Source organism: Odontesthes bonariensis, chromosome 8, assembly GCF_027942865.1.
Source record: "Odontesthes bonariensis isolate fOdoBon6 chromosome 8, fOdoBon6.hap1, whole genome shotgun sequence".
Taxonomy (NCBI): domain Eukaryota; kingdom Metazoa; phylum Chordata; class Actinopteri; order Atheriniformes; family Atherinopsidae; genus Odontesthes; species Odontesthes bonariensis.
The window spans coordinates 9,266,597-9,284,768 of NC_134513.1; the positions used below are offsets into that span (position 1 = coordinate 9,266,597).

The 18,172-nt window shown below is 39.3% G+C and overlaps 1 protein-coding gene across 2 annotated transcripts in view; it reads left to right on the top strand.

The window, feature by feature from the left end:
* Positions 1 to 18,172, top strand: part of sema3c (sema domain, immunoglobulin domain (Ig), short basic domain, secreted, (semaphorin) 3C) — a 47,759-nt gene that overhangs the window by 14,250 nt on the left and 15,337 nt on the right. The window contains exons 3-6 of one of the 2 annotated variants that reach the window (XM_075471586.1): positions 4,017 to 4,177; positions 4,778 to 4,840; positions 12,937 to 13,056; positions 14,935 to 15,025. In XM_075471586.1, coding sequence (XP_075327701.1) covers positions 4,017 to 4,177; positions 4,778 to 4,840; positions 12,937 to 13,056; positions 14,935 to 15,025 — 435 coding nt within the window. The remainder of the gene's footprint in view (positions 1 to 4,016; positions 4,178 to 4,777; positions 4,841 to 12,936; positions 13,057 to 14,934; positions 15,026 to 18,172) is intronic. The other variant, XM_075471587.1, reaches the window with a different exon arrangement.

Here is an 18,172-nt window from a genome sequence, read left to right on the forward strand (position 1 = left end):
AATTCGCTGTCATGAAACAAACCACATATCCAGCCAAAAAGAAGTGTTTATTTATTTAAGAATTATTCTCTTGTGAAGAGCCATTGTATCTTTTTTTCTAAGTTTTGCTTCAAACCAGGCAATGGAAATAAACTGGATGAGCTTCTACAGTTTAATGACATTTAAAAAGTCACCAAAACAGATGTAATATAATTGCCAGTCCATAAAAGGAGTGTTTCAGTGTTACACCTGCAAACATAAAAAATATACATTTATATATAGAATTAGTGCGGGCTCAACAAAACAATGTTTTTCAAACTTTTGACTGGTTTTGTGTATGATTTTTTTTTTTTATATATATAAATATCATCAACCATGTCCATTGGTATACTCAATTGGATCGTTGTAGCACAGGTCCTTAGACTGACTTGTCACTAAGAAGCTCAGCTCTAGTTCCATGTGTAACAGTTGTAATTTTGAGTTCAGAACTTTTGTTTATTCATTTATTCAAATGAATGTGTTTATTGTCTACTTTGCTTTAGATTTTGCCCTCTTTTTTTGGTCACTCTTTGCTTCAGGTTTATGAAAAACCACTGCATGGTTAGGTTTAGGAAAAGATCATGGCTTTTGTTGGAATAAACTACTGGCCCTCAAAATGTGAACATCTAATTGTGTCGATAACTCTTGTCCTTTTTATCACCTTCTTTTTCCAAAGGCCTTTTAGGATGACATGTCACAACTAACATAGCTTCATATTTGGTCTCTAACGCTCAAGGTTTGGGTTATTTTGGTCTGGATAAGAAACAAGAAATTTCTGTAAAACTGACTGTAAAACTAAAACCCCTGCCCCGAACGTTTATTATAAACAGCTGCTTATTCAGTGGCCGCTGCTTTTATTCTCCAGAAAAAAAAGAAAAAAACAGCAACAGTTTGAATAATGTTTAAATAAAAATGAAATAAGGAGGTATTGTTTTGTGGTATCAGATTTTCCTGAACCTCATCCAACAACTTTTGAAGATGTATAAAACTATTTTAAAAATTATTATAGATTATTATTGGCAGACCTGCACGTCTTTTTTATCAGTTGTGAGTGGGTCTTTCATGGTTGCTGTGCATGTAACATCTTTATCCTTTTTCAGTTCAATGTTACTTCTGCACAGAATGTTCCCTGATGATATCTGTGATGATATCTTTACCTTTTAAGCATCTGACCGATGTAATTTGGGTCTTAGAAGTTTCCATTTTGTTAAACACAAGTCTGCTTGACCGGACATTTTAATTTTGAATTTCTTTCTCTGCGATTTTGGGTACATCTTCGTGATTAGGCACAGGGCAATGCTCTTACTTTGGATGATAACAGTGTTTAAAAATACTACCAAAACACAGTTGAAGTGAAGAGTAAAGAGTCGTGGGAAACTTGGCTGTGCCTAAAGTAGTAAACTTGTCTTTTTTTCCTTTTCTTTTTTTAAGTTAAAGACTTCAGGCTTAACGTGGCAAACCCACGAAACAACAGCCTGTGATGAGAGTCAGGGGTGCCACAGAAAAGCCACTTTCCTTCAAGATAAAAGGCTCCTGCCTCAAAAGCATATGCCACACTATAATGAAAATGTGACTTTAGCCCAAGGGATTGAAGCAAAGCGGAGGCAACCTGTTTGTTGATTAGAGGAGGGAATACAAAGAGAGCTCAGAGAGGGTCAATATAGGGAAGGAAATGGAGGGTGTAGATCTACATTGCCGCCCACCAACCCCTGCTCTCAGAGCAGATTGAAAAAGTGATAAATATGCATGAGTTTGGCTTCAACAGTGGAGGCCTTTGATGATGTGGTTGAGAATTCTCTATCTCTGCAGCAAATAGGCTGAAAATAACTGTCTGAGAATGTTTACTTCGTCTGTGTGAACAATCTAATGAGCAGAAAAGACTTCACAGGAAGAATTTTTTTTTCACATACTTTCTATATATACTGTATCTCCCCTGAACACATGCTCTGTAGTTACAGCTCTCTGTAATCAAATGGATGAAAGAAGAAAAATAAAACAATATGTATCTGCACCAATTACCGATTGTGGGATCCACTTCAGATGTGGTTAATCCATAATGTTCACATAGAGCCTCTTGTAATCTCTATCTATTCGAGAACCCTTTAATGTCAAGCTCTAACATTTGGTAGAGCACATTTCATAGAGTCAATATACTGTGTGAGAAACTAAGCCTATAAGAGCCATCTCTACCTTGTTTGGGGGTGTAGTGCTAAAAGAAAGTATAAGTTGTGTCTCCTTTTTCAAATTGTAATCGTTTTACCATAAAGCTGAAAACACAATTTCTTATCATCATTGTCCTAAGAAATTACTGTTTGGGCATTGAAAGGTTTAAACTGTTTTCTGGATATTGCAAGGGCCAGGATCTGACAATTAAGTAAAATGTTTGCAACTTAGAGATTGCCAAACCTGGGTTGGAAGTGAGTTGCTGCCTCAAGTTTAGGTGTGTAGACATTTCTGGGTCTTGTTCCCAAGTTGGGGTAGGACAGAGCATGAAACTGGCATGTGGATTGGTTGAGCGTCTGCAGGGATGGGGACATTGTATCCATCTATGCGGAGCCAAAAGGCAAAACTGACTATTTATCTGTATATTTACGTACCAACCCTCACTTATGGTCACAAGATGTGGGTAGTCACCGAGACAATGACGAAATGAATACACATGACAAAAATGAGCTTTCCCCAAAGGGTGGCTAGCCTCACCCTTAGGGATGGGGTTAGGAGCTTGGTCATCAGGGAGGGGCTCTTCTCCACATCAAAAGGAGCCACTTGGGGTGGTCTGGACATCTTTAGAAACGAAAATGAATGAAGAAAATGTAGTAAATATACAAGTTTTGTGCATTTTTTTATGATGCAGACTTATAACACATTCTGTCACGAAATGGGGTTGATCCATTACCAATCTGATAACTAACATTGTCTCACATTTGCTCATGACATTGGTACAACTAGGAGTTGTTATCACAATATACTGATATAAACGATACTTGTGATATTTAAAGAATGAATTCCTAATATCTCATTGCAACATGAATCATGTATAATGAATGCTAACGGCTACAATAATAATGTAATTAAATTCAGATTTGGGGACAGCGTAGTTACAACACTTCATCCACTGATTCACGTTTTAAGGCAATCTTTGCTGTTATTGTGTCACAAAAATTAGTGTTTTAATGGGCAGAAAAAGTCTAGAATAAATACAAATGACTGCTATCTTAGGAGACATTGATTTGAGTTTTGTGCTTGGCAATCGTAATGCATTTTTGGTGTAAGCTTTAGGAAATATAAACGTCTCAGCTTTTAAATTACAGTGAATCAGCTGATATCTTCTTCCACAATGTTCGAGGTAATGATGTACCCCTCTTGCCTTTCCTGTTCATATTTGAAACTTGTCCAGAGCTTTGCTGGATGGCCAGAGTTTTATCACTGCTAACTCTTACAACAACAGTAAGAGAGTGTCTTGAGGAATATTAACTGCACTGCTTTATTTCTTTGGCCTACGTCTCGACTTGGCTTTGAGCCGATTTGGCCTCGTCTTGAGTAAATCTGTAAACTTTATCTTGTCTAGGAATCACCTTAAGTGGTCATGACTACAGCCTTGTCTATACCAAGAATTGTCCCTGCTGCATGTGTTTCTTGTACACAGAAGTGATTAAGTACACTATTTAGTTTTGACTTAATAAAATTGGTTGTTTTCATGTTTCTATTAACCTTCCGTTCTACTATTGTACAGTCTGTGCAGTCTGTGCTGCAGTTGCAAATCGCCTTACACCCTATGTAAATATAGATATCCTTCTACATGGGAGCTGTGGCATGTTTGAAGAACAGCAACCAAATGATAAAAGTAACAATGCAGAGTTTTCTCTTAGATCCTAAGCAAGCATCTGTTTATTATGAATTTACTTTAGTAGAAGTATGAGAAACATTTAACTTTTCAGTGGGCATGCAAGCTTATTTGATTGTTTTTTTTAGCATTTTCTTCTCTGCGTGCCTCCCAGACCTGCAGGCATCCCAGTCCTTTGAACACTACAGCATATCAGACAAGGCCATGGACTACAGGATCCTGCAGATGGACGAGGACCAGGACAGGATGTATGTGGGCTGCAAGGACCACGTTCTCTCCATGGACATCAACAACATCACCCATGGCACACTGAAGGTCAGCGGGTGGTTATCGTTGGGATCTGAGAATTTCTACTTCCATAACAATCACAAAGAAGAAAACAAAAAATGAATATTATGTAACACAAAGATGCTGCCAAGAATGTTCTTACAACATGTGAAATGATATGCAAATTACCTTAAATTTTCCATGATCAGTATAATTTTAGGTTTATCTCAAAAAGCCATAAAACTGCCCAAGCTCAATTACAACTCATTCTGAATGCAGTGAAGAAATTATCTTTTGTGTAACTGACAGGCGTGAAGTGTATGTACAGATGGGAAAGCATTTATGTTCCCCCAGAGAGTGCTCCGTGGCATTCATTTTTTTCCCTGTAAATTACATGATACATTCACTGAGCTAGACCTTTCAACCCTTTTCCCAGGTTTGAAAACACATTTTCCACAAATGACAGCTTGCTATAATTACTGACACTGAGACTTGTGGAACATCCTTTGTGTTCATTTTCCACAAATTGTCCTTGTGATTTGTCTGAATAAACTGTTGAACCTCGTGAGCATATTCATGTTATGCCTCTCTGTATAAGTTGCCTGTGGGCTTCGTCTCTAATCTAAATACTGTTTTTTTTTCCACCAGGTGTTTTGGCCTGCATCTACAAGCAAAGTAGAAGAATGCCAATTGGCGGGCAAGGACCCAACAGTAAGGACAGCAGACCTTTCAAACCCCTATTTTGGGGGACATTTACTACATATAGCTAAAACAAATTCTACAAATAAGAAGCAGAGATACTTATAACAACATCCATTTTACTTTGTACCAATCTGTAGATTTGCCCATTGGCTAAAACAGCATGCTCAAAACTTTGAGAGTTCAAAAGACTGATTATTTCTGATATTTTAAATTGATTTAATTACCTCCGACTGCAGATTTGTTACTAATGAAGGGCTGTTAGGGCCATTGTAATATTTGCAAAACAACTCAGAATTTTCAAAAATAAATACAATTTTGAGTTTAGAAAATTTTACATTCTCTCGTATTAAAGTAAAACAGTTTTTTTTTTTTTAAATCAACTTGACGATTCGCTGGGATGATCAAATCATAAATCTATAGGGGGAAAAAAGCTCATAGTTTCAAATTGCAAAACTGGATTGCATCATCACATCAACCCTGCTTACCATGTACAATATATGTTGTGGATGGCCTAATTAAATTCTACTCTTAATCAGATTTAGCAATAATAAGATACTTGGGATTTTAGCCTAAGCATATAAACACTGCTGGGAGTTGTGCTTATACAGTGTAAAAGAAAACATGATTAGGAACAGATGGTTGCTTTTGTGCATCAGGAGTTCACTCAATGAGCAGGTCAATGATATCCTCACATCTATCACCACATATCATTTATGTAGTTAGCAGACATCAAATTTACCATAACACTTTATACCCTGAGAGTTTCATCACACGGTTTATGTTGCCAGAAAATACACATTTTTCTCCCGAATGAAAAGCTCTTGTTTGGTATGATTAGCACATGGTGGCTAATGTTAGCTAATGTAGCAAGCATGTCACAATGTAGAATAAATAATATCTGTTTATGAGGTTGACAAAAATTCGCCTTAATAATCACCCATTTATAAGGCCACAATTGCCCCAACGTTGCTTTTGACCCATATATACTAACTCGCATTGTAGACATTAATGACGTGTTTTAAGACCTTAGTTCACAAGACTGATTAGAAAGTCCTCGTGCTTGTCTCCCACGATGTTCAAGTTCAAGATTTAAAGGTTGTATCAGCTGTTTCCAGATCAGTGCTTCCTGGAAACTATGCATTGGAAGTCGCTACTTGGGATTTCTTGCTCACATCTTTATGCTTCTGTCAAGCCCAGACATATTTTTAGCGGTGGGGGGACTGACAACCGTGGATCCCTGTAAAAACTTTGTAAATGGAGCGCAGCTCATTGACGCAGAGATTCCATAAGCCCCCCTGATACTGAGCAGCACCTGCTGGCTATAAGATTTAATGAAAACATGCAGAGAGACTCGTGTATCTGATTCTGCTTCAGCATATTTTCTCCTTTAATTAAATTCAACGAAGACATGCATTGCATTCTATAGATAATGCAGTGGAGAAGCCAGTGAAATAGAAGGAGAGAAAAACTGCTTTATGTTTTAATTATAAACCTTCAGATGCAAAATTTACATAAATCAGAGGCCTAATTTTTCACTTTACCACGGCTCTGTGAGACTGATATCCACCATCTCTCCATCTTCTGAAACCATCAAGGGTAACAGAGCGAGGATTTTGTACAACATGCTGTTGCAGAAATAGATGAGGAGCTGTTTCCAGTGACTGAGTTTTGCTGCTCTGAGTAATCGTGTGCTTCAGGCAGGCTTTCTCAAATATTTGGGTGAGCCATCTATGTGCAGAGCCTTTAAGTGCCTCCTTCCCCTCCTTCCCTGCTTCCATGATCTTTGTCGTTTTGCACTCCTGCCTCTTTCCACTAGTTTGAATTCCTGTCTGACTACATTTCCTACCTTCTTTGGTCACTTTTTCCAACTCTTTCAACATTCTCCGGTTTCATTTTTGCCGCAGTATATTTAATTTTCTCTCATCCACAGTCAGCTTTGTCACTGGCTCGTTTTTTCTTGACTCAGAGCTCCAATACATCTATTATTGTTACCATCCCTATCTGTATATATTAAATTCTCTTTCTCCAATAAAATCTGTGGTTAAGAGTGGCTCCAGAAAGTGACTGCACATTGTTTGCGCCAGAGGGGGTCATCAGAGGACAAATCTAGACCAGCTATGTTGATTACTCTGTTTGCTTGCTGGTTCAAAAGCCTTCACTTTAAACTCAGTGGGATCGCCGCTTTGTGCTTGAAGCCGTGCATGCGTAATAAGAGGAAACAAGACAGGAAAATAAAACAGGATAAATTCACATACTGGATGCATGTGGCTTTGTAAGGTTGACTTCAGATATGCGTGCAGGCCTTATGTGGGTGTGTTAAAATGAATGAGTAATAAAAGTGAGGCGGGGAAGGAGGGCCAACAAAGCAAGATAAAGAAGAGGAAGATAAATAACAGAGATGGGTGTGAGATGGTAAAATATTCAGTTGCTATTCATTGATAGCTCTCAATGGAGCTATGTGCACCGTGAGCTGCAGCAGCTGCCAGCTCTGCAGCCATGGCCAAGTTCCTGACAGCTCCCTCGATACACGTTTTTCTCCTCCCCACATTTCTCCACTCTCTTTTCCTTTCTTCACTAGTTTTCTGCAAACTCAAGCTTAATTAGCCACAATGCCCAGGACTCCTGCTGCTGCCAGGTTCGGGAGAGTGGAAGCAGAGGGATCAGTAGTCAGTCTCACGTACTATAGATATGTCACTTAACCCTGTAAGACCCAGATATAGAAAAACACCAAAAAAAATTTTTTCAACCATTAAGATGTTGTTGTAGGAGGCCTTTGATGCTGAAAATGATGTGTTTTTAAAAAAAATATGTTTTGTTAAGTTTTTACGGAAACGTTGTAATATTGCAACGTTGGGCTCAATGGGGAGCAGAATCTCCTGCATTTGCACTCATTGTCTGAACAACAATACAGAACTAAGGATTCTTTTGCAGGGTTTTGCTTTTGTCCCAGAACAGTATAACATGAAAAATAACCTCAGTCATGTTGTTCTGAACAGTCATTTATTGCAACAACAAGAACTTAGTAGAGTAGAGTAGAGTAATAAAGATAATTGTGCAAAGAACATTCTATGAGTTGCAAAAAAATGTGCAAAAAAAACATACTAGGTCAGTTGAGGCAGACAAGATTAACATGACCAGGAAAGAGTGTTGACAGATACATTTATTATATAATATAGAGATATAGAAGTAAAAGAAATGAGACATATTTCAAGTCAGTATTTCCATAGTGTAATCAATAGTTCCATAGTGCAGTGATTGGACAATAAAACAAACAAAGAAACACACACACACACACACACACACACACACACATGCCAAGAGGCTTCCCGGTCTGGGACAGCTCTGGCATCAGTGTGTAGTCAATAGAACATTTATGTACAGTGATAGTCCCAGAAACAGTTCTTGTCTTCTGAAAAACAGAGGCGAACATCACACTTGCTGCATTGGGTATTAGTATACCCTTTACTGCAGTGTCTGCAGCGTCCTCTCTTCACCTTCATTGGGAAATGTCCAGTTTGGTCCTTGCGCACATCCTGCGGGGGGGGTGTACATGCTTTCTTGGAAGAGGGACAGTTTGGACTCCCATCACCTGGGGATGGTCTCTCTTTATTCAAAGGACTCCCTGCCGCATCTGGGTTTGAAGATGGTCGTCCTCTCTTCGGAGTTTTCGGTGTTGTGTTCACCTGGAAAGAGAAGCATCAATATTACTATTAATAATCAATGCATGTATATGCTAAAAATGTATGATGATACAAGTCAGAGATACAAGTCACAAACATGGCAAATAGCAGAAATAGATTCTTACCAGAATGAGAGAGGATGCTACTTGTGCCTGGAACTTTCTCATGTTCATTATCTCCTTCTTTGGCATCTTGAGAGCTTGGCAGTGCCGCTTGTAAAGGAGCCAGGCGTTGACCACAGCAAGGGTGATGGTGTGCCAGAAGATGTACATGTACCAACGCCGGGATTTCAGGGCGAACTTGTATTTCGCTGTGAACGAGTCCAACAAATCCACGCCTCCCATGAAAGGAATCATCATCTTATCCACAGAATTGTGCTCTTCGGGTACCACCTGCAGGCATTTCTCTCTGTATGACTCAAGCCATGGTCTGAGTTTCCAGAGTTTGTCCCTCTTTTCAGTCTCTGACACTGTTGAATTGTTCACAAAATGTAATGTTGTCAAAAGAGATTGGAATCTGTTGCGGGGCATCACATCAGCAACTGGGGAGTGCCGCGTATCTGTCTCCCAATACATACGGGTTCCAGCCATTTGGACCAAGCCCATCCTCAGGTACATGCCCAACATTTTCTGTATTTCGTTGATTGTGGTGTTCACAGATCTTCCATTACTTTGAACGCTGTACTCATTTGTATGGGTTGCCAGAGCTTGAATCATGTCTTCTGAGACAAACTTGTCAAAGTACTGCAGCGGTGTGTGGAGGACAGTTGCATCATCTGTGAGAGCTGGACCAGAAAAATCAGTATTGGGACTGATGAAATCCTTTTTTTGCCAGCGATATCTGTCACGGGGCTTGATGTGTTCATTTGATTGGGGCTCAATGTCCAATGTCATGGCTGTGCAGTCAGTGGGTTCCTGGTTTTCTTTGTCCACACAGGCATCGTTATCTGACTCCTCATCACTCGCATCAGTGTCGTCAAACTCTATGTCCACATCACTCTCTCCATTATGGACCATCTCAATCACATCCGTCACACTGTACCGAGGATCTGTCCTTGCTGGTCGCATTCTGAAATGGAAAAAATAAAATTGAATATAAACAGCACACATGCTTATTAGATTCTAGATAACCTGCAGAAAAAGAGGGGATGATGGGGAGATTGATTTCAATATGAAGTGTTTACAAATTGCACTGAAATAACCTATTCACACATTTCACTGGTCACACAATAGTGTATAGCTGACCAATTGTAAACTCTGATTATCATACTAATAGGTATGCAGGTAACCTCCAATTTACAACAACACCATACATTCCTGAGCATCAACACCTGCTCCAGAACAATGGAAAAGCCCTCCCCCATCATCCCCCACAACTGCTATGTCTATGAATTGATATAGGAACATTTCCTTATCAATAGCCAAGACAAAGAGCAGACATGCACAAAAAGAATTTCTTTGTTAGAAAGTCCTGCTTTCTGTGATAAGGGGAAAATACTGAATGTTGCAGGTGGTTAGAATTCATTATAAGTAAATGAAAATGATTATATATGGCAATATATACCTTTGCACACTAGTTTCTAATACAATAATATGTAATCTAATATATGGCTAGAATGTATAAATCATGTGTAGTTTAAAGTTATATAGAAAAAATGTAAATGGAAGGTCCTCTGAAGAGGTTCCTCTCAAAACAGGGATATTTTGACTACCACATTCACCCAACGTTGTAATATTGCAACGCTTACAAAACAAGCTCTAAATAAAATGTAATGCACATTTTCCACAATGAATACATATGGACACGTTCTAGACACTGTAATAAACACAAAAAAAAAATATTTAAAGCATTTTACTTACTTCAATCAGATAATTCCAGTCCAGTAAATGAAGGGGTTGATGCTCTCTCAAAAATCTGGAGGTTGTGTGACTTCTCGACCTGAGGGCAGGCCTTATATACAAATGTGTGACCCAATAGCTTTCTGAGACTGAACAATAGGACCAAATGAGTATGTTAATGTGGTTGAACCAAAAAAAAAAACAAAAAAAAAAGTTTTTTGGGGGGATGCAAAAATTGTTGTAATTCTGCAACAGTGGGTCTTACAGGGTTAACCATTCATACTCTTTTTCCTCAGGTCTTAAAACCAGAGCAGTTCTGGCATTGTTTGATTATCCAGCAAGTGTCATAACAAGTGAGATAAGTTTGATTTAACACCTCACATGGAATAGCATTCAGGAGCAATAAACATGTTCTGGATTTGATGTTCACCTTGGCTTTATATCAGGAAACAGATCTCTCCTCTGGTATGTCAGTGCAATGTGTCATAGCTGAGGCTGGACAAAATGAAAACGGCCAGAATCTACTGAAGTGCTGTTATGTCTGCATTAAAGTATCTGGAGCGCCTTTGGCAATTGAAATTGTCTTTTTTTTTTTTTTTTTGGGGGGGTCCTTTGTGATCAAGATTATTCACACTGCACTATGAAGAATTTCCTCACACTTCATGGAAAGGTGTTAGATGGGTTTTGGAAGTAACCATAGAAATTTGGTGCAGATTAGGATTGTTTTGATTAGCAAAATAGGGCTTTGGCAGTAATGAAGGATGCAACTCTAAAAGTTCTTATAATTGTCATTAAAGGGACATTATTTAACATCAGCTGATTGGAGATCTCCTCGGAGTGATTCTGTTGGGGATGCTGCTGGAATCCGAGGCTTTGGAGTTGCTGTTGCAGGCTGTTAGATCCACATTCTTGGCACAAAGTCAAGCTTGTTTACTATGCATGTCAGACTCTCCCTCTTGTCAACAATCATGTTTATCTCTACTTTTTGCAGATCGTGTAGTTGTGTTGGCTTCTTCAAGTCACAATCTTTTACACAGGAGCTGCTTGTAGCAAAGTGTGAAATGGCCGGGCTGAAAGTCAGCCCCTGCAAATCTGAGGCCAGTGTTCTCAACTGGGTTGGGGTTGCTGGGGGTGGGGGGGTCTTAGCCTCAAGGGGAGGCATTTAAATATCTTGGGATCTTGCTCACACTTGATGTTAGCAGAAAACAAGACATGGAGAGACGCACTGAGGCGTCATCAGCAGTAATGAGGTCGATGCTTTGGTCCATTGGTGAAAAGGGAGCTGAGCCAAAATGCAAGGCTTTAGCTTTACTGGTCCATCTTTGTTCCAGCCATCACCTATGGCCATTAGGTTATTGACTCAGAAGATGAGATCACGGATACAAGGGGCTGAAATGAGTTTCCATTGGAGGGTGGTTGAGCTCAGCCTTAGAGATAAGGTCGGGAGATCATATATCTGGGGGAAGCTTGGAGTAGAGCTGCTGCTCCTCCTCATTGAAAGCAGTCACCTGATGTGGCTCAGACATATGATTAGGTTGTCTCCCAGTGGCCTCCTTTTGAGTTTTTTGGGCACAACAAACTGGGGGAAGATCCCGTGGCAAACCCACAACTCACTGGAGGGATTATAAATCTCTTCTGGCCTGGGAACACCTTGGGAACCCCCATGAGGAGCTGGAGAATGTAAATGAGTGTAACTGCCTGAATCCTCAAAAGATCCAAGCACATGATAATCTATTTCATCAGTCTTAAAGCAAGATTTTTGGTCAAGGCACAATGGCTCAGACCAGTCAACAATCTATACTGCCAGCAACAGGCAAAATTCTAGTTACAGTCATTAATATTGCAAATACAAACACAAATAGATTGTGCATATTAGGGTAATTAACATGGTAAAATCAAATCCATATGCACTGCATGTGGCTCCAATCCGCTAAGAAAACAAGAAGCTAGTTTGGTAGCTGATGCTGTAGTCCGCACAGTAGCAGCTCAATTGGGTTCTTTGTCCCACTGGATAGCTGATTAGAATTAGCGATGATTTTACCAGTGACTATCCAGCTTCTGGTAATTTACTGGTCTTTTTTTTATTTCTTTATTTTTACTTTAGTTTTTCCTGGACAAATGTACAGATAATCATGGGTGGGTGATAGATGTAACAGTCAGCCTCCCAAAGATGTCAGTGTACAGGCTGACAAATAGACAGCCAAGACATTATTAATTCATTGAAAGATGAGCACATGAAATGGTTTTTTTTTGGCGTATTACCAAGCAACTCTCCTGGTTCTCGTTTATTGATCTGATTCATTGAAAGTCGTTGACAATGAGAGACGGGTCCAACTGCCCAAAACCGCCTGCAGTTTCCATTAAAAAAAAAAATCCCATGAATGACTTCAGTGCAACAGACCATCTGAAGCATCACGCTACACAAAGTGGATGAACATACAAACTTGTGATCAATAGTTTGTCCTTTTTTCTCCGAAACCTTTGCATTACTTTAAAATGTGTGAATAACTCAACAGACCAAAGACATGTCTTTATTTCCTACCAGTTCAACGTTTTGTGTCTTTCCTTGTTCATCTGTACTTTCTAGCACGGCTGTGGGAACTTCATCCGGGTGATGCAGCCTTATAACAGAACTCACCTGTTTATGTGTGGCAGTGGAGCATACAGTCCTGTCTGTGTGTACATCAACAGGGGCCGCAGACCAGAGGTGGGTTCACAACAACAAACTTATCATAGAATAAACCATTGAGGGGACGCTAATAATTCATTCTGATTGTCAATTTAAACACTCTGGGATACACTCCAAAATGAAGAAAATTAACATTGAGCTCCACTGGACATCTGTAACAGTTTAAATGTTAAGCTTAAAACATGAGCATGGATTGATGAGGACACTTTGTACGGCTCGTTTCTACGTTAATTCTCCTGTTCTTTTAAATTGACTTTAATTTGACCAGTGTGCTGAGTAAAGCTAGCTTCAAAGCTGCTATCCAAAGCAACAAAAGTGATTTACTCTTTTGGAGAATGAATCATTATCATCATTATGTCTGAAAGGGTGTAGGTGAATCAGCTTTTATAAAGTTTCAAAGCAAAGCTTGACATATTTATGATTCTGTAAAGTTAATTTTCCTTCCACCAACAACATATATCATAATAACTAAGCACTGAAAATGTTTTCAATGAATGACAACCAGTGACTGCTAAACTGCTATACTCAAATCACAGCATGTATTTAGGGATTTGCTTAAAGCTACGCCACATGGTTTTTGAAAAAAATATCAGAGATTCCATAACTTGACAGGCGCCAAATTTTCATGTGGTCAGGTTGATGTCTCATGAGATGAGAGGATCAGAGAGAGTAAATGGAGGGATCCATAGTGTCCAGGATGGAAGGCTGTTTCTGGGCTTTCATGTCCAGCCACACAGCTCTGGAAGAAAGAGCGGGGAAGCCCTCCAGGAGAAACTGAGTGAACATTCACCCCCAGACTGCTGCCAAACTCTAATAAGGAGAGAGAATCAGGCTCTCTGCTCACTGCGGTGCCTTTTGTCATTTGGGGTTTTTGTTTGAAAGGCAGATTGCTCTGTTTGAAACACTTGAGCTCAATCATGCCTGTGCCTCAAAAAAAAAGAGATCTGTTAAGCATGAACAAAGCTGCGGCACTGGCAAGTTGAAAGTATGGACCTTGTCTTTGTGGACGTGTCCCATATTATTATTATTATTATTGTGTTTTGAGGCTCAGTAGGGTGGAAGCAACTAGTCATAAGCATGTGTTTTGTGTCTTACTATTGCAAAAACTGCCTGTCTTAATAAGGAAAATTTTATTCAGTCTCTAAAGCTTTATAATGTATTCGAAGATCCAATTGAACACATCGTACATTTGTATGGAAATTTGTTCTAAATAAAATTTAAATAGCATTTTTCCTTGAATACAAAAAAATCTTCTTTATTTGATTGAAACCTTTTTTTTGAAGCTGTTAAATATCACTTTGCACATTAGCAGTCAAATATTTAAGTACGGGGAAAATAAATAAAACAGATTTTAAAGGTCTTTGAAATAGTTTATATTGTTAACAGGTTGATAGCATAACCTGCCAAATGGAATCTGTCCACCTCCAGAACTTCTCGGCAAACGGACACACATTCCTGGAATAATGCTGCTTCGCTGATGTAATCTGCATCCCCATTCATGGAAATGCACCGCAGAAGTGGGCCGGATCTAAATAGATGGGACAGGAAGTGTTATATTTATCCAGGGCATTCTTTGACCGTCAAGTCTGCCACAAGAAAGGTGTGGAAACTAAAGCGTCACCACTTCAGATTGAGAGATGGCTGTTCAACTCTTCAGCAGGAAAAATCCTCCATTCCTCCAGATTGGAATATTTCTTTAATGGCCCATATGGGCCAGGAGCTGGACTACAGCAGGAATCCCTCTGTGCTTCCTTAAAATGAAATGAAAGGAGAATCTGGCAATTTGGTGGGGAATTTGTTTTGCCTTAGATTTACTGTCATAGGCCACTAGATGGAACAATTTGTCATGTTAAAATGTCTCCAAAATGTCTGATTTTCTCTTTTTCTCTGTGACAGGAGCAGGTTTTTCACATTGACTCAAGGACTGAATCGGGAAAAGGAAGGTGCTCCTTCAATCCTCAAGTGAACACGGTCTCTGTCATGATCAGTAGGTGCCTCCATCTCTCTCTTAAAACCATCAATAGAAAGAGTTTGCAGTATGACCCCAACTTAAACTGGCTTGTAGACAGTAAACCAGCCAAGGAGGGGTTAGGAATTTGTACCACAGGCCAGATGGGAGGGATGGCACATATTTTGATGTATGAGTTCATATCTGGTCATGTAGGGATAAAATACCTTGCATTCCATAGTTTTTAGGAGCTGCCATTCGTGCCAAGTCAGATATCCGACAACAATATGAGTTCTCACCATACATTCATTCATACAATAGTAACCTAATATCATGCATTGAATAAATAAAGAGTAAAAACTGTTCTTCGCACTTTTCCTGCCCCATCAGAAGCTTACCACAAAAGTTGGCATGGGAAAACATACTTCCAAAGGAATGACAGTTATATGCATAATTTCTGATATGTCCAACAACAATTGTCTCATTTTGAGAAAACACAAATCCAGTCTATATTATGGTCTACATTTTCTTGCCATTTGAACCACCTCTACCCACCCACTATGTGCCAAACATTTTTCAGTGCTGGTGGTTTAATTTAGCATCTGACTCTTTTACTACAGAGCTATGCTTTTATAATATGGGCAGAATGTTGTTTGCTCTTGTCCTTCCCTGAAAAAAAATGTCTGGATCTTTGTTTGCATTTTTTCTCCTTGAATGGTAAAGTATCAACTTGCAACTTTGTGGATGCAGTGACAAAGCTGTGTGTTCACTGGGAGTGGTTTCAGAGATGTGCTGTGAGGTGATTCCCATCCAGAACTGTTTGCATTCAGTGCACTGCTGCCTGAGGGTCCTAGCATTTCTGTATTGATTTACAGCAAGGCAAGGCAATTTTATTTATAGAGCACAATTCATACACAAGGCAATTCAAAGTGCTTCACAGCTACATAAAATCACAAGAAGGCAATAAAACCATTAATTCATTCATTTAAAAATGAAGAGTGCAGATAAAATACTTTCAGCTGTCGTATGCACAGCTAAATAGAACTGTTTTCAGCCTGGATTTAAACATTGTTAGAGTTGGGGCCTGTCTCACATCTTCTGGAAGACTGTTCCAGATTTTAGGGGCATAAAACTGAAACGCAGCCTCACCTTGTTTCGTCCTGACTCTGGGCACCAGCAGGAGACCCCTCCCTGAGGTTCTCAGAGCCCGAGTTGGTTCATATGGCTCTAACATGTCAGAGATGTACTTTGGCGCTTGACCATGAAGACACTTGTACACAAGCAGAGCTGTTTTAAAGTCTATTCTCTGAGCGACAGGAAGCCAGTGCAGAGACCTGAGCACTGGACTAATATGGTCGTATTTCCTGGTTCTAGTCAGGACTCGAGCAGCAGCATTCTGGATGTACTGCAGCTGTCTTATAGCCCGTTTAGAGAGCCCAGTGAGCAGGCCGTTACAGTAGTTTTTTTTACAGCTTTGTCTCTTGTTTGTCTATGGATTAGCTGGATGTTTTAATGACATCATGTTAAGTTGATGATGAAATCCTGGAATTCTTTGCAGTTTTATTGAGAAATGATTAACTAGAACCCCAATTCTAAAAAAAAAAAAAAAAGTTGGGATGCGGTGTACAATAAAAACAGAATGTAAGTATTTGCAGATCTCATGAAGCAATAATTTATTTACACTAGAACATTGAATATATATTAAATGTGGACAGTGAGACATTTTACAACTTTAATTTGATGGCAGCAACACAGTTTTATTACTACTGTGTAGCATCCTTTCTTCTTTTAACAACAATCTGTGAACATCTGGTAACTGAGGAGACCAGTTGCTGGACCTTCGGGGATGAATGTTGTCCCATATAAGACTCTTGTTGCCCAGCAGTTCTGGTTAAAGGTCTGGACTGCAGGCAGGGCAGTACAGCACCCGGACTCTTCTATTACAAAGCCGTGTTTTTCTGTAATGTGGTTTGGTATTTTCTTGCTGAAGGCCTTCCTTGAAAAAATACATCATTTAGATGGGAGCATCTGTTGCTCTAACATCTGTATATACCTTCAGAATTGATGGGGCCTTCCCAGATGTGCAAGTTTCCAGTTCCATAGGCACTAATGCATTCTTCCACCATCAGAGTTACGAGCTTGTGAAAAGAGAGCTGATAACATCCTGAAGAGTGTCTCTGTTTAGTTTGGAGGACACAGTATCCAATTCATCTGACTGCAGAACAGAGCTTTAACCTGCATCTGTGGATGGCACAGTGAAATGTGTTCACAGATAATGACTTTTGGAAGTTTTCCTGAGCCCATGCAGTGATTTCCATGGCAGAATCCTGTCTGTTATTAGTGCAGTGCTGCCTCAGTAAAGGATCACAGGCATCCAGTATTGAGCTTTAGCTGTGTCCTCTTTTGATGAAATCATGTACTGTGGATGATGGAATATTCTTCAGTCTTCACAATTTTAATTTAAGGACCATCATTCTTAAATGGCCTCAGAATTTGTTCCCAGTTTTTTGCAGATTCTTTTGCAAACTCTGCCCGACTTGACTTCTTCTTAGTCCCACTTACTTTGTCAGCTGTTTGTTGCCCCCATCCCAACTTTTCTTTAGAAGTGTTGCTGCCATCAAATTCAAGATGAGATCAAATTCTTCACACCATAGTAAAATGTCATACTTTCAACATTTGATGTTTTTCTATGTTCTCTTGTGAACAAAATACTGGTTTCTGTGATTTGCAAAGATTGTTGGATTGTTTCAACTGATATTTTAGTGTCCCAACTTTATAGAATGACGATGACTTTATAGGACATACGACTTTGTAGGATGTATTTCCTCAGAGTCTTTCACAGAGTGATGAACCCCTCCACATCTTTACTTCTGAAAAACTTGCCAATCCAACTAATTAGTTCTGAGATGTTCCCTTCCAGTCTCTTGTTGCCCCTGTGCCAGTTTTGCTTCCACCTTTAGATACAAAACAAGCACATATTTTCAACAAAACAATAGATATTTCTGTCTTTGTAATATTTAAATTGGGTTGTAATGTATTGCTCGTGATTGTGTTCTGTTTTATAATCATATTTTAAACAGCACCCCAACTTTGTACCTAACTAGCTCTACCTAACTTGAGAGATTTCAAATTTCAGTCCAACTCTCTTACACAACAAACACAGAGGCTGGTATCTCTTTCAAGTTA